The sequence below is a fragment of the Hydra vulgaris genome, chromosome 15 (genome assembly GCF_038396675.1).
Source record: "Hydra vulgaris chromosome 15, alternate assembly HydraT2T_AEP".
Classification (NCBI taxonomy): Eukaryota; Metazoa; Cnidaria; class Hydrozoa; order Anthoathecata; family Hydridae; genus Hydra; species Hydra vulgaris.
The window spans coordinates 9,229,463-9,247,773 of record NC_088934.1 but is presented as its reverse complement, the minus strand read 5'-3'; the positions used below and the strand labels follow the sequence as shown (position 1 = coordinate 9,247,773).

General features: G+C 26.6%; 1 protein-coding gene and 1 long non-coding RNA gene across 3 annotated transcripts in view; both read right to left on the bottom strand.

Annotated features, from left to right (window-relative positions):
• Positions 1-862: 862 nt before the first annotated feature.
• On the bottom strand, positions 863-12,654 carry LOC136072052 (zinc finger protein 521-like). 2 transcript variants are annotated; one of them, XM_065820106.1, is made up of 6 exons: positions 12,360-12,654; positions 12,134-12,271; positions 6,444-6,548; positions 5,602-6,153; positions 5,397-5,460; positions 863-3,136 (listed from the first exon to the last, which is right to left on the bottom strand). In XM_065820106.1, the coding sequence occupies exons 1-6, from the start codon at positions 12,453-12,455 to the stop codon at positions 1,557-1,559; spliced, it is 2,535 nt and encodes an 844-aa protein (XP_065676178.1). In that variant the 5' UTR covers positions 12,456-12,654; the 3' UTR covers positions 863-1,556. The 2 variants fall into 2 exon arrangements, with proteins under 2 accessions (XP_065676178.1, XP_065676179.1); XM_065820107.1 differs by having other exon boundaries at positions 6,444-6,545; positions 12,360-12,602.
• Positions 12,655-16,006: 3,352 nt separating this feature from the next.
• Positions 16,007-18,311, bottom strand: part of LOC136091605 (uncharacterized) — a 45,718-nt gene continuing 43,413 nt past the window's right edge. Inside the window, exon 5 of the long non-coding RNA XR_010644113.1 lies at positions 16,007-16,431. This is a non-coding gene — a long non-coding RNA (uncharacterized LOC136091605). The remainder of the gene's footprint in view (positions 16,432-18,311) is intronic.

Below are 18,311 nucleotides of genomic sequence, written 5' to 3'. Positions count from 1 at the left end.
AAAAAGAATTAAAAAAAAAAAAGAGTAGCCTCCTCGACTTAAGTGGCCGACTCGGCCTTAGCAACATGAACTCAGTAAAAAAAAAAAGATAATTTAGAAACAAATTTGCTATACAGGGTCAGTATTCAAAATGTTTTCTTTAAGCACCAAGTTTATTCATCACTTATAAAACCTTATTTATCGCTTTTAGAAAATCCTAATGGTAAAAAAATGGTGAATATTTATCATAATATTCTTCACGATCTTTTTCCTTTATAAAATTGACATTCGAAATCTTTCTACGCACGTTGTTAACGTTCTTTGGTTCATGTTCGTACAAAAGCATTAGGAGTTTTAAAAATTCTATAAGTTAAATTCTTAATAATACTGCATTTAAAGATTTTTTTTTTCAGCGTATATTTTCTAATAAATAAAAATTACTTTTATTTATTAATTTTATTAATAAATAAAATTCACTTACGTTTCGTCATGTTTTGAAAAATGGTTAATTACGGGCTAAAAAATAATAGTTTTAGTTTATAAAAATTGGTTATTCAAAAATGTACTTTCGTTATTTTAATTAGATTTTTTATTTTCAAGTAAATGTGTTTTTAAAATCCGAATTCGGCTTTCTGTTAAATACGATGTACGCGTATGATTTAAGTTCGTCTTTCAAATAAATTTGAGTCTTGAAATGTCGACTTAGGTGGTCCTTAACTTAATGGTCTACTTAATGGTAACTAAAAGGTATGTCTATGCAAAAAGTTTTGTATTATCTTACAGAACTTTTTACTATAACCTCAAATTTATTTAATCTTGTCAGATAATATTAGATATAAAAATCAAACAAACTAACATAAAACATAAGTATAAAACACATAAATTGACCCTACTGTAAGAAACTTTAAAACGAAAAGTTTTATAACAGAGATAAACTTTAAGTCAAACAGCATACTTGTGAAATTTCGTTGACATACTTTACAGTAAAAATAATCTATAAAATTGATCAAATATGTTAAAATTATTTTAAAATCAATTTAAAAACAAAAAAACTAAAACAAACAAACAAAAAAAGAATCACAACACCTGAATAAAGAACAAATTTAAATGACGTAAATATTCAATTGCATTAGCAAAAAATGCCTAAATTAGATACCTTCAGCGTCCGCAGAAGTTTTTGCAAGGAAAGAAATAAGGGGGTTAAAAAAAGGCGAGAGTTTTTAATATATTTTTTCATAATGCAATAATAATGCAAAATCTTGATGAATTTGCACATGCATTGCTGGTTAAGATTTTACATTGCAAGAACTTTTACTAGTGATGTAAAATAATGGTGGAGGTAATAAAGTTTTTTTAACGTTGTAAAACTTTTCCCCTGCTTTAACTTCTGCATACCGCGACTGATATTTTCAATGTATAAATACAAATAGAGAAAAACGGTTTAAATTTTTAACCTAAAAAGAAAGAAATGTTTTGATATTACTTAAAGTATTTCAGTTTGACCATTTTGTCATTTCAGTCCAAAGTTTTATTAATTGTACGCACGGCATTGTAATCAAATATATTGTTTACACATGTTAGGTCGTAGAAGTAAGGTTGAGCGTACATTCTTTATCTTTTAAATTTACGAAAGACTTTTCGTCATCATTAGGATGATTATTTCGAACGTGACTTGCAATAGTAGTCTTCCATTTAGTTTTCCATCCACAAATAAGACATTCAAAACCGATTTCGCTGTAATCCGACCTATGGTTGCGTTTGTGAAACACAAACGAAGTTCTGTCAGTGAAAACACTAGGACATTTATCGCAAACAAACTTATCGGATTTATTTACCTTTTCTGCTTTAGGTCTATTAGATAAAATTCGAAAAGAATTTTTAGTGGACATTTTTTTATGGCACAACGCGTAATGTCTTGAAAGGGCAAATCTGTTGGTGAAACGTTTACGACATAATTTGCAACAACGCAACTTGGATTTAATTGCGCGTTGTTGCAAGGTTGTCATGCTGCTCTTAAGCTCTTTTCGAGGTTTCTTTGCAGTTTTTAAGGGCGACCATTTTGAGTGTCTAGTTTGTAAGTGCACCAAAAGATGATGATATGTTCTTCGTTCTTCAGGACATAACGGGCACTTGAACGTTTCCTCAATTAATGAGCTGCAAGGAAACGAGTTTTCATGATTAATTCTACTATGACGCTTTAATGATGCTTTAGAAGAATGTGGCAATCCACAGATGTTGCAAAAAAATCTTTTCTTGGTCTTAATTGTGCCATTGGATATAAGTGGAGTTTTCTTATGAAAGATACGCAAATGTTCTGAGTGTTCTTTCCTACACGAAACAACTAAGTTACAATGAGGACACTTTTTTGGATAAGGCTTTTTTCTCCTGTCGATAGGCACAGATTGTTGTAACGAACTCGTGGGCGGAAAACCTCCCAATGAAGCAGACGGTTTACGCAAAACGTCTTGAGTAATCAGATCAACACGAGATGTATTGCTAATTGGAATAATAGGATCAAGAGATAGAACAGGCTCAAGTTCTTTTGAACTTGCCGTTTCTTTATGTGCTACTTTCCAACTTTTATTTGATTGCTCGTTGCTGTCGCATTTATTTTCGTCACTTGATTGCAAAGAACTTCCAACTGCAGGAATAGCGTGCGTGAAATTCAAATGCGTATAACAAGATCGTAAACTTTTGTAGTGTTTTACACACATAGGACATTTGACATAATCTTGACCGGATATATTTGTCTCTGAAGCATGTTTTTTAATAAGATGGTTATTGAAAGAGGTCAAACCTTCTTCACCATCCACTACATAAGCAACATTTATACAAAAAGGACATTTCACAACTTTTTTAAATGATTTAGGAGATTTAAAATGTTCAGCATATACACTGTCAAATTGTTTTCCATCATTTAAAATACTGCCGTGCTCGCTAAAACTAGCATGGCTGCCCGATAAAAAGTTCTGGACAGGTTCATTTAAAGAACTACCTGGTAGACTACCAAAACTTATTGAAGAGGAAGATGTAGATCCTGGGCAACCATTGAAAACAGTCTCAAAGTTATTTGAAGGTGACAATGACTCAGAATGAGCCGAACTTGCTTCAGAAAACGATTGTTTTGAAAATGAAAAGTTTGGGTAAAAGCATTTTTCTAAAGAATATATAAAAACAAATTGCGACTTAAAAAACAAACAAACAAAAAAATTTATTAAAACTATAATTAATAGAAATTGTGGAATAATTTAAAATATAAACGTTATCAAAAATTAAACTAACTTTAAATATTATATATATATACTCTATAGTATTTTCTTAGTGAACTATTATTTTAAATAAACAACCATTTTACATACATCGGCAGAATGTGAGTAATATTTTTAGTTTTTTAACATATAAATGTGAGTAGTATATACAATAAAATAATAAAGTTTAATTCTTTTTTAACGAAAGTCTAATTTATTATTTTATATTATATTTAATATCAATGCTTTAAACATCAATGGCTTGATGAAAACGTCAATGTTTCAACTACTTGATGAGTATTAGAACAAGTGACTTTGAGGCTTTAAAAAATGAGGCTTTTTTATTGAGCATCTCATTACGAACCAATCTTTTTATAAAACTATTAAGTTGGATTCAGTTTATCCACTGCTATTAGTAAGTGACCCGGCCCCAGCCCTGGCTGAAAATTAGACTTTTTGCAAACCCGGCCGCAGAAAAATTTTAGGATTTAGCTGGGGTCGATAGTCGGGGCTAGAAAAAAATTTATAGTATTTTATATATTACAAATTTATGGTTACTATTTATTAAATACTGGGATATATTTATAAATTTTTAAAAACTTATTTACTTCCAACAAGGTTGCAAGAAAATACTATTAAGTTTAGAGTAATTAATATGGAAAAAGAAAAATATGGCCATTTGATTCAAGAGTCAAGTTAGAGGAAAAGTTCTTTCCAAATTGGCCCTATTCTTGGGAGAAGTAAAAAGATAAGATCTATGAGTTAAAGATTAAATGTTAGACTTGCATTAGCCTAGGACACTGTTGAAGACTTTCCAAAAGTCTATAGCACCTAACATCTGTGATAAGATACAAGAATTAGTAAACTGAGAATAACAGAGCTTAACATACAAAGGTCCTTTTGTATTGGCTTTTTGCAAAAATAAAAGAACATTTGTTCTTTAGAAAGATCTGCTGGTAAAAAAGATATTAAAAAATTATTACAGTTTAATAAAGAAACTACTCAAGATAGTGAAAAATGTGGAGTAGAATGAGGCTTGAATTAAAATTGAAACGAAAGAATCAAAGCTTCAAATTTTTATTCCAGAAGAAATAAAAGCTTCCAAAATCGGCATTTATGCATCTATAATACGGATATTCATGGATATAAACATTTATTTTTGCTATTGATTTAGATGCTGGCATACAATATACTTACATATTTATATAAATTTTAGTATTTATATGGTGTAGTATTTGCAAAAAGAGAGGATGATCAGATGGATGTGTGGTATGACTCTAACAAGGCAAGAAAAGAAGGCACAATCTTAAAGATTTGAAAAAAAGAAAATAAAACTGATTTAGGTATCAGCATGTAGAGAGGTAGCAACTTTAGGAGAAAATGGTAGTGGTAAGAACACTTTAAGAGAGTGCGTTACATACTGTATGAATGAGCTCTACTTTAGGAAAGAAGATGCTTGAGATTGTTTATATTGGAGAAGCAGCATAAAAAAGGAAGGCTAAAGCTTGATGATGATGATAATGATAATGAGGATGATGATGATTTTGATGATGATAGTGATGATTATGTTGATCATGATGATGTTTATATATACAAATAAATACAAAATATTTGATTTTTGAAATAAAAAAATACACTTTAGGATGTATAAATGTTTATGCAGCACTGGTCATAAACCCGGCCTCTGCTATATTTTATCAAACACAGCCTCTGCCCCTGCTATATTTTATCAAACACAGCCCCCGGCCCTGGCCCCGCTCAAATTTCAAGCCCAGTTGTTTACTAACTGTCATGCAGTAGGTAAAATCTAAATTGCAGAACTTAAATTATTTATGAACCAGTCAATTTTATATACTGTAAATTTATATAATGGTCAACTTTATACAATGGTCAGTATATACTGTAAAATATTAAATATAACCATTACACATAGGAAAACTAACTAAGACAACAATAATTTTTTTTATATTTTTGTTTCAAATGATATATATACATATATATATACATATATATATATATATATATATATATATATATATATATATATATATATATATATATATATATATATATATATATATACATATATATATATATATATACATATATATATATATATACATATATATATATATATATACATATATATATATATATATTTGTGATTACCTTTAACAGTTGAAACTCTGTTATTTTCTTGACAACTAATCACTTTCTTGCAATTTTCTTCATCCTTTTTACGACAAAAAAAATGTAATATTTAAGAAATGTATTATATAAAGCTATAGAAATATGTTATAAAATGTTTATTATCAAAAACTATAGTTTTATAATAGAAGCAGAATATTTTATATTTAAGTAAATTAGGAACTACCTGTATAAATTTATTATGCAATTCTGAATTGCAACATTTGAACCCCTCTGATTCACATATTGTTGAAGCTTCAGAACCATTTCTACTAGAAGTAGATGACATACTTACCGCAACAAATGCAGAACTTGGTGATGCAAAGCAATTTTCCAATTTTTTTATTGAAGTTGCTTCATTGTTTTCCATTAATTTCAATCCTTTTAACAAATGGATATCATTTGGTAATAAAACTTGTTTCGAAAGTAAGTGATGAGTTAGTTCTTTTTCATTAGGAGTTGAACTTTTACTTTTAGAAGCAAGGTTTTGAGCTATACTTTGTAACTCACTAGACATTAACAAGTTGTTAGATGTCACTGTATTTGGACTAACACGATTATTGGACTCTTTTGTACAAGAACAATCTCCTATAGAGTTTACATCAATTTCTTTTGTTGAAACTTGAGGCATCCTAAGCTTCATTTTATAGCTAGATGACTTTTTGGTATCTTTTTTGGTAACAATTTTTGAGATATGCTTTATAGGGTGCTTGTGAATGGAACTTTTTTTTGATAAATTCTAAATTATTTAAAGTAATAAAAATATATCAGTTAAAATTTAGAAGCAGTTTTAGAAGCATGAACTTTATTAGATGCAAAATAAACTTATAAAAAATAAGGGTTTTAAAGAAAATTTTTACATTTACTAATTCGTTACATTTATTTGTATAACTTATTATTAAACTTGCACATTTACCTTACATACATACACATTCATATAGTACATAATTTATTATAATATATTCATTACATACATAATTTATTATAAATAATTCATTAAAAACTTAAAACTAGTTTTACACTACTTACTTTTGCAATTTTAATTGGAATTGGCAGATCAACTCCCATTTCATAATTCTGAATACCATTTTCCAAGGTTATGATAGATATTTCGTTAGATCCTGGAAGCTCCTGCTTTAAATATAAAATAACAAGATTAATAAATATTTCTCTTAATTAGAACAATCAAATATATTTAGAAACTTGTTTTAAACAACAAGTAAAAAATGTGTTAAACAAGACATGTTTCATTCTTCACTTAAAACTTGGTTAAACATGATTTTTAACATCACTAGAGCAAGCCTTTATCTGTTTTCTAATTCAACTGAAACAAACATCAAATTGGTTTCTTTTACCATTGAAATAAACCTGAATAAGATTTCTAATAGACTAAGAAAAGCCTAATTTCCACATCATTTAAACAAATAAACTTTATTTCCACATCATTGAAACAAATAAGCCTTATTTCGACACCATTGAAACAAATAAACCTAATTTCCACATCACTGAAACAAACTTGAAACTAATTTTAAATTTATAATATTAATTTTTTGCACTAACCAGTTAAAAAGAAAACTGAGTAGGGTAGACTATGTACTTAGATCCACTTTTATTTAAATTCCCTTAATAGGTTGTTAATAAAATGTGAAACTGATATGATAAATAAAGATTGCGTCAATTAGAAGGAATTTTATTTTCTTAACTTCAAGTTTGATGAGTTTTTACTAAAAAAACACCAAGGTGTATTAAATTAATGACCTAAATATCCAAATAATCTACATTAATAACAATATATAAACTACTTTATACAAATAAATCATATTGAAAGTTCTAAACAATAACTATACTATTTAAATAAAATCTAATAAATAATGACTACAATAAAATGTAACATGACCTAAAATCAAGGACACTGTACTGTTATAGGTACATGATTAGATGAAAGATAAAAGAACTAATCTTGCATTAGATTAATAAAAAGATCAAAAATAATAGTAATAAAGAGACAAACACTGCCTGCCCAAAAGAAAACTTTTAGTTGCTTTAATGCTATAGAACTCTCTCTCTCATTTAGATGTTTTCCTGAATCACAGTTTACATTTTAAGTCTTCTGTCAACTGAAACGTTTGCACTAAAATGATCAGTTAACAAAATTGGTGAAATTTTTCTTTTTTAAACATCTTCACTTCCAACAAGGCTGCAAGCAACCACTAATTAGAGTTGGAAGTTACTGGAAGTGAAAAAATGAAGATTGTAGAGCAAGATAACAATTGACAGATGACTTAAAGGATTGCAAATTATATGAATCAGGAAAGCAAAATGAAGGAAGCGAATTCCAAAGAACTGATGTTTGAGGAAAAAAACTAGACAAATAAGAGTTTTTGGAGCACTTAAGGAACAGTCACAGAAAAAGGATGAGACTTAATTGAATGATGAATAACACGGGAATGAATTTTAGTAGATGGCACAAGAGACGCTAGCTCTTTAGAGCAGTGTTCATTAGAGTATCTGTAGGAAAGAGAAAGAGAAGCAACATTACGATGATGTGGTAATGGTTGGATGTTGGCTGCAAGAGTAGATTCAACTATGTTTACAAGGCATTTGTGCACCTTGTCTAAAAGAGAAAGGGCATCATTGGAAGATCTGCCCCAGATATGGCAACTGTATATGTATCCATCCAGATTTGAGATTTATAGAGATAGGGAATAGAATTCGGAGTAAGAAAGTGTCAAGCTCGATAAAGAGATGCAATCTTAGCAGATGCTAACATTGCAACAGATTTGATATATGGTGTCCAGGAAAGATCGAAAGTAAAAGTTAATCATAGAAGATGAAGGGAAAATGACTCATTGAGTAGATTACCGTTCATAAATATAGGAAGATCTAAGTTATTGCAATAACAATTGGCTGAAAAAATTGAGTTTTATTTGAATTAAAGTTCACCAGCCACTGTGAGCCCCATGCTGTAGCAGAAGTGAGATCCTTTTCAAGCTCAAATGCCCCCTCCAAGCAATCAGAGAGTGTTGGCTTCTTATCACAATAAAAATATATGGAATATCATCAGCAAACAATGCCACCTTAGGTGTGAGAACATCTGGAAGGTTAATAATGTAAATTAAAAAGAGTGTAGGGCCAAGGATAGAACCTTAAGGAACCCCTGAAGTTACAGAATAAGAAGAAGAGTGCTGTCCATCGAGGACAACTTTTATACTTTGATTGGAAAGGAAGGATTCAATAATCTTAAAGATGTTACCAGATACACCATAAGAATAAACCTTATAGAGAAGACCAGCATGCCAAACTTTATCAAAAGTTTTAGAAATGTCAAGAGCAAAGGCCTTAACCTCTCCGCCTTTATCTAATGCACAATAAAACCTATCGGTTATTACTGTTAGCAAATCAGTTGTAGAACAAGAAGATTCAAATCCATATTAATGATCAGAGAGTAAGTTATTAGATTCAAGATGAGTGATTAAGTGTTTGCTAATTAAAAATTCAAAAACCTTGCTTATGATAGAAAGAAGACTAATGGGATGGTAGTTAGACAAATCAGATCGCTCTCCAAAATATTTGAAAATAGGGATGACAGATGCTGCTTTCCAGCAGGCTGGAAAACGAGACTCTGATAAGCACTTGCTGTATAGTTTTGAAAGTATAGACGACAGCTCCGGAGAACACTTCTGCAAGACCGGCAAGAATAACAGGTATGTTGTCTAGGCCATAGGCTGTAGAAGAGTCTAAGCAGGAAATCACTTTAGATACAGAAGCTGGAGTGATATGAATGTTGAGCAATGGATCAACCTGTTTGTTGGAAATATCAGGTAGAATGCAACTAGTGGAATCAAGAGATAATATTAATGAAAAGTTCTTAGCAAACAATTTAGCTTTGTCTTATATGTCATATATATATATGTATATATATATATATATATATATATATATATATATATATATATATATATATATATATATATATATATATATATATATATATATATATATATATATATATATATGTATATATATATATATATATGTATATATATATATATATATATATATATATATATATATATATATATATATATATATATATATATAATATATATGCCTGAGCAAACTAATGTGCAAACAAAAGCATGTGAGCAAACAAAACATTAAATATGTACTTTGACTTTTTTATACAATGTAGTTTGCACCATAACTTTTAATTTTTCTAATCAATATCTAAAAATAGAGAAGAAAAGAAAGTGGTTTATATTCACAACTAAACTATACTTTTGATGCAAACTGATCTCTAAACTAGATTTTAGGTTCATTTTAGTATAAAAAGTATTATTCATGTTTTTTGTAATGTCAACAGTAGATTTTGGTATTAAAATTATCAATATCCAAATATAGTAGCCAATGCTAGTTATGCGAATTTGCACATCACCAACAATATATAATAAATTGAATAAATTATAATTGTGCTTATTAACTTGTAAAGCATCAGTGAAAACCTGTTTCTGCTTTTTTTGTTTTTTAAGATTTTGTTGTACTTTTTGATTTTTAATAATTATTTATAAAGTAAAAGGTATTTTAACGTCAAAAACATTAAAGTTGCATGCAATATAGATTTTTTATCACAAATTGAATGTTCACAAGTAATATAAATACTAAATTAAACTAAATCTTAATTATTAAGATTTAGACTTTGAGTTTAAAATGTCACATAAGAAAAGATTTTTTTTGGTAACCTGCAACTCTACTACATATAAATATCCTTGAGAGGGTTCCCACTAATAAAACTGAGGCTAAAAGTAAGGATTTTAAGGAGATTTAAGGATATATTTCTCTAATATTTTAGGAGATTTGGTTGCGAACGACAATTTTTTGAAAAAAAAAATTAAGAGAATTAAGGAGAAATCGAATACATTAAAAACAGAACCTTATTTCTTTCAATAAATTTTAAATATATACAGAAAAATTGTTATAAATAATCATACTACTTATATAAATACAAATATATAAATACATAAATATATATATATATATATATATATATATATATATATATATATTTCTTTCAATAAATTTTAAATATAAATAGAAAAATTATTATAAATTGGTATACTACTTTATATAAATATATATATATAAATATATATATATATATATAAATATATATATATATATAACTATATATATAAATAAATATATATATAAATATATATATATATATAAATATATATATATATATAAATATATATATATATATATAAATATATATATTCATATATACATATATATATATATATATATATATATATATATATATATATATAATATATTATATATTCATATATATTGTATTATATATAAATATTATTATATTATATTATTATATAATATATATTATTATATTATATTATTATAATATATTATTATATATATATTATATATATATATATATATATATATATATATATATATATATATATATATATATATATATATATATATATATATATATATATATATATATATATATATATATATATATATATAATAAAAGTATAGGTTTGTAAACTATCAAAGAATTATATATTTGCTCTTTATTAACAAGTATAATACATTAACTTTAATAAAATTTCATAGATGATTAAAAAAAGGAGAAATTAAGGAAAGCAGTCAAATTTTAACTTTTCTTAAGGTTATTTAAGGACTTTTAAGGATGATTTTTTTTTAAGGATATTTAAGGTTTTTCAGGAGTGGGAATGCTGCTTGATATTTTCAACCAAACTATGTTGTGAACTTATAGGTAGGGTATAATAATTCAAAAGTCTTTTAAATTAGAATTTAAAAAGTATATGAAATAAGAATCATCATATCAATTTTTTTAAATAATAATTTATATTAATAATGTAAGTATTATATTATTATATACAAAACAAAACTATCAAAAACAACTATAAAATAGTTAATTTTTCTATCAAAAAATTGTAATACAAAAAAAAAAAACTTGACACCTATTTATTTAAAAACAAAACTTTATTTTTACAAACAAAATTTTTTTTACTGAAAATTTTATGAAATTGTTTAACCAACAAAATTTGAAAAACTATATGGGATTGACATATTATGTTTTATTATAGGATGACATAAATGTGGGGCATGTGCGGCTGAGGTACTTATACTACTTAGGTGATACCACATATGGCCTACATGTAGTTTTAATACTTATACCACCCAAGTTTTAAAAATAGCATCACCATATATATGCCATACCATAAATTGAGTGTGGCTATCACATATGTCGCTCATCAAACTTTCTTTTCTAGATCACTTTAAAAAGCAATTAACTACAGAAACCATATAAACATTTTATACAAAATATTATAGAATGTCTTACCTAATGCAGTCCAAACCTATGAACTTTGTAACCACTTTTAAAATACACACTAATGATCGAATATTATTTAAATTGAAATCATTTTTCACATACAACATGTAAGTTTTTTATGTTTTGTAACATAATTTTAAAAATATTGTTACTTGGCATCATCAATTTTATAAATCATCTTGTGTTACTATTCAAATTGTTCATTATTTTTATTCAACTTATGTTACTTGCATTATCATTGCATTGGAAGTATATGGAACATATATCAAAATTAAATTAACATTTGGGTTCCAAACATACTTTAATGAATACTACAAACAATTATTAAACTTACATCTTTCACTGCATATGTTCCTAAATAATTAGGATTTCGACTTTTCCAAAAATCATCAATAAGATGAGTGCAAGCGTGTAGATTTGCTAAAGGCTCCCAAGTTGGAGCCCACTGAACTTTATAAAACGTTTCATTGTCCTAAAAATATTTGTTCGTATTACATTAAGCAATACATGTTCGTATTAGGCATTAAATCAATTTTATTATATAATCAAAATTTACTTACCTCTCCCATATGAACGCCTATAATTTTCTCTACTTTGTAAGATTGCCTGTTCATTACAGTTGTCTCTGGATTATTATTGCTAGCACTAACTGACATTTTGTGACTAAAGGTTTAAATCAACTTTATATATAACTATCATATAACATCGATAATTAAACCCAAGTATTACTGTTAAACAAAAGTATTTTTTCAGCAATTTTTATTCTACTACCATCAAACATTAAAATAATCTAACGCATTTTCTTCAGACGAAGGAAGTTTTTAAAATTAAGAACAGCTAGATAACTGAAAAGCTTAAGTGCGAAAGCGTAAAATTCTTTTATAAAAACCAGGTGAGTAAACAAACTAAAAAAAAAAAAGATTTACATAAGAGGCGCCGGATAGCACGCGATTTAAATTAAACTTGATTAATGTTTTTTACTGACTGAAAATTTTTCAACACAAGCTTCATCAACTTCGTTAAACTTAGGTTTAACGAATATAGGTTAAATTAATTTTCATATTTCTCTATAAAAATTAACGGTTTGTGAAATTAGAGACTTTATGCGCGCGAGTGAAAAGTTACACAATCTAAAGATTATACAACTTATCTAAGTTATCTACCAAATACTAGTTAACTACCAAATACAAAAGCTATTGAAATTCTTAATTTATTGGAAAATTTTTAACTGCGAGTACTGTATAGGATATAAATAAAGTTTTAAGATATAAATAATCCATCTAATCTAAATGTGGTCAAAACTACTAAAAATTTTAATGTTGAACGAATTGTTTTCTTATACTTTTAGTATTTGAATTAAAAAAGTACGCTTACCTATGAAACCTGCTAAAACTGATTAAAAAATAAGGCTGCTCATCTACATTTAAAGATTATTTATTTAAACATCAATATTTGACCTTAAGGCGTCAATTTTCTTGACAATTGTGTGAAAAGTCATTAATACTTTATCTTCTCCGTTTATTATCTTATATAATTTTTGTTTATTCTTGATTTCATAAAAAAAAGTATACATTTTTTTAAAATAATAAAAGACAAAATATATCATTATTTCAGATCGGATCAAACAAATTATTTAAAAATTGTCTAGTTAGTATTGCGTGTAAAATAGGGCGATACTCAAATTGTTTGTGAAATTTGGCGCCGTTACTAAAAATAATAAATAATTATAAACAAAAATTTTCCTTTTAACTAAATGTTTATTTTTTCAGCTTTCCTCAGTTTCTGTATTATCAAAAACTTACATTTTTTTCTCAATCATTTAGAGACTAGATTTTAGATTCACAGTTATCTCAACGTTTGAATGGTGCAATGAAAAACAAGATTTTAGTAAAACAAGGTTTTGCACAATAATAGCGAATCATCATTGGAGGGTGGCGCGATTTATCAATCTTTCCGAAATTAAGAGATTGTATCAGTAAAAGTTGTTGTAAAATACATCAAGAATGCGTGGTTTTGTAAATGAAGTCTTAGTTATAAACAACAATGAGATAATATTTATACATCGCGCCTTAATTGTTTTCCGCTAATTTGATAGTCAAATTATTATCAACCAAGTGACTAAAATATAATTATTTACGTGTTTTTTTTTGACAATGTTATTCGTTATAAGTTATTTGAATTATTAGTTTTGAAGTGTATTAATTTTTAAGTAAAGAGAAACCCATATGGTAACACTGATTCAATTTAACGTAACTGCAAACGAAAAATACAGTAGTTTCTGAAGATTGTGAAGTTTCATTAATGGCATTGACAAAAAGGAAACTTTTGATCAAAGCTGGGTCAGAATATTGATGATGATTAAGCAATATTTTATAATAAATATATATAATAATTTATAATAAATATATAAAACTATTATTCTTATGCACTTTTCTTTTTTTTTTCCAGCAATCGCAAAACAAATAATCGACATAAAGCAGCCTTACCACATTTTAACATTAGTCAACCGATATACAGCAATCATACCACGTTTTAACATTAATCACAAATCAATTACTGACATAAAGCAACCATAATACACTTTTGCATTAATCTTAAAACAACATAAGTAATGAAATGATAGTGAGTAATCGTTGTATAAGGAGTATATTAGTAAATCATCAAAATATGTATACCCCATTAATATTTTAGTTTGATATTACATAAGCTATTAACAAGTATAAAAAAGTTATTTTTCTTAAGCTATAACTTCATCTATATAAAACGCTCGATGACATCCAAAATATTTTTTGACAATATCCGAAATATCATTCGAAAGTATTCATAATATCTGATAAGAGCATTAAAAATATCTTTCGATTACATCTAAAATAAATTTTGAAAGTATCTACTTTAACAAACTGTCTACTTCGTACTTAGCTTACTCAATTACTGGTTCTGAATTTTTTTTTCCTATGCATTCAATGTTTTTGTATATTCACTTTCTATTTCTAGTAAGGTATGGAGTTAGTGATCGACCGAAACAGGAAATTTCCCAAAACCGAAATAAACCGAAGGAGAAACCAATATTTCGGTATTCATTTTACCGAAATTAAAACCAAAATTAAAAGGATAAAAAATTTTCCAATTTTCAAATTTTTAAACAATTTTCAAATTTTCAAATAAACAAATTTCATTAAAAATGTTATCTTAAAGTTAAATTTTATAATTGTTGTTTATTTAGATTTGATGTTTTTACATTTGTTGTTTACTTATTTGACTTTTTTCCATCTTATGTAATAATACTAGATTAATAGTCATAAATAAATATAAAGAAAAATCAAAATAACTCATAGAACAATTTATAAAAGTAACAAAAAGCTTCCACGAAAAATTATCCTTGTTTAATGTCTATTTAAGCAATTTTAACCCAATTTGTTTTCTTTAAACTAAACGCTATCAGAGTTATGCAATTTTTATAAATTTATGAAGCAGATGGATACGTGCCATATACCAACTAAAAATGTAATAATTTGTGAACCACGAGGTTAAAATGTGGAAATTATCAAAAATAACTATTTCTCTAAGTTAAATAAAAACTGAAAACAAAATTTTCGGTTTTTGGTATAATTTTCAACTGAAAATTTGCTTCTTACCGACTTTATAAATTACCAAAACCAAAATTTCGGTATTGGTTCAAATTGAAATTGCGGTTGAAACCAATACCGAAACAGAATTTCGTTTGAACCTAGTTTTATGTAGTTTTTAGTCTATACCATAGTTTGCGAAATAGATAACTATTACTTTACTAAGTAGTTACTATAACGTTACTAAGTAATTACGTTACTAAGTAGTTACTATTACGTTACTAAGTACTAGTATTATTACGTTACTAAGTAATTACGTTACTAAGTAATTACGTTACTAAGTAATTACGTTACAGCAAATTTATAAAATGAGTCTTTAAATCTTTCAATTAAATTTCTTCTTCTTCTGAAAAATTCTGCAAAGTTTACTTTGCAGAGTTTTTTGTGAGTTTGTTTCCACCACTCTAACATCTTGAAATCAACTAGTAATGTCTTTTATAAAACAAATATAAAATAAAACCTTTTTCATACTAAATACCTTTTAATACTAAATAGACCTGAAAATAATCAATTACAAAAAAAAAAAAGACAATAAAAAAATAAATCATAAAGATTTCCCATTAAAGAATAGTTATAAACAGTTAATCTAATTATTAATTAATTTTATTTGCATTTAATTTAAGATTTATAACAATAGTTAAACGATTTTTAAATAACTTTGTTTAAATTACATAAAGATAAATTTATAAAAGTGAACGTTTAAACTTGATAAAACGCATAAGCAACAGGTGAAAATGCTAACTTAAATATCGTCGGTATATAAAAGAAATGCACTCCATTTTTGGTAGTATGAAGTTATTTGTACCACTATTTAGTATTTTAAATTCTCTATCGTTTGATATACCACACAAATTTAATAAATCAATGATTATTGAATTAAAAATGCGTTTCCCTTGTATTACGTTTGCGTTTGTATACGTTTTCCCTTGTATTACTTGTATTCCCTTGTATAAAAATGAACATAATTTTGAATCCGCAGAGCCAAGAGTAAGTTGAAGAAACATTTCTAAATAAGAATTTGCATAAGTGTAAAATGAGAGAAATGCACAAGGGTCTTAATACTTTTATTATATATTATAACAAAAATGAAAAACATTACAATTAAAACCGAGTCAACAAAATGTGTATGTATAGTTTATGTACAGTATATGCAATGTATGTATGATATAAATGCATGTATTGTATATGGAATAGTCAATATTTGCTGACTATTAGAGCATATATAATAGTCAAAAAATGTATACTTTTTGTGTTTGGGACTACGTTTTAATCACTGATTATTTATGTTTGTCAGTTGTCTGTCTGTTTAGTGCATTTTTTTGAAGATTGCCGTTAAGCAAATTAGTCTGCAGACTAGTTTCCAAAACTAGTTTTAAGTCATGTAAGGTTGTCAGTTCCGACTTATTTGTAAAACTGTTTAATGTACTAAAACCAGTTTGCTTATCATTAGAGAATTGATGACACTGTCATTGGTTTTCTAATGACATGGTCACAAAATAAAATAATACTTGAACAACTTTAGGATCAATGGTTTGATCAATGACGAAATGACTTTAACATTATTGTAAAAACTCATTTTTACAACAACATCGTTAATTTAAAAAAAAAATAATAATAATAGGTTGATCGGTTTTTTTCAAAAAACAAATAGTTAGCGCTGAAAGAGAAAGTTAAAAAATGATCTTTTTTACTTGTTAGAACCTGATGATTCAAATAAAGTTGCTTCTAACGATTTAAAGATGAGAAAAAATGTTTCTGATGATTCAAAGAATGGTGCTTCTCTTTACAAAGCTTCGCTATTCTTTTTTAAAAGTTTTTATTTCTATTAATAAGAAATAAAAACAGAATTTGAATCTAAAAACAAAAACAGAATGTAACATCTATTGTTTGTTTGTATCTCTTTATATGAAAAAATGCAGTGCGTTAACCCTTGACTATTTTTTTCTTCATAGATAGTGTTATGTTTTGTAACTCATAATTATTACCTTGGCTTGGTCGTGTTACTCGTAAGGTTAATTTAGCTATAGAGCTTTTACACTTTTTGACTTGTAACCGACATATATTTATATATATTTGTGCAACAAAGACACTCTGTTTTTTCTGCACTAATTTATAGCTCTGAAAAAAAAAGTCTCTGGATCTTTTTGAAACTAAAACAAAAGTTAATTTGCCGTCAATTAAGATGACAAAAATATTTAAACTTTTGTTTTGTTTTGGAAAGAAAATATTTGTACTTTTTTATTAACAAAAATTTACAGTGCGACGTTTTAAATACATCCTAAGGACGTTCTTAAGGCTTTCTTTGGACGATGCACGCCTATTTGATTGTCAGAATGTTTTTAGTTACCTAGAAAAGATTATAGATTTATATCAGACATTTAAAAAATGTAGTTGTAAGTTTTTTTAAGTTGTTCATGTCTTGTCAAACAATTTAAAAAAGATAATTTCAACATAGCGCCATTTAATTTTCAACGTAGAATTTACTAACTAATTTTATGACAGTTACTACTTTTCGTAAAAGTCGCAAATGAAACTTCTGTAAAAATTTTTTATTTTTTTACAATTGCCTAACTTAATATTTATTTTAAGAAGTACTGACACTGTCGATCATTACATTTTATTAACAAAATTAGAAAACTATGGTATTAAACATATAATTATTGCATGGTTTAAAAGCTATTTGTCAAATAAAAAACAATACCTTTCATATAATGAAGGTAAAACAACCAATATGAACATAACATGTGCGGTTCCTCAGGGATCTATATAAGGGCCACTCCTATTTTTCATTTTTATTAATGATTTAAGCAAAGCTTGTACTGAACTAGATACAATTTTATTTGCAGATGACACAAATCTATTTTATGCACATAATGATATAAATAT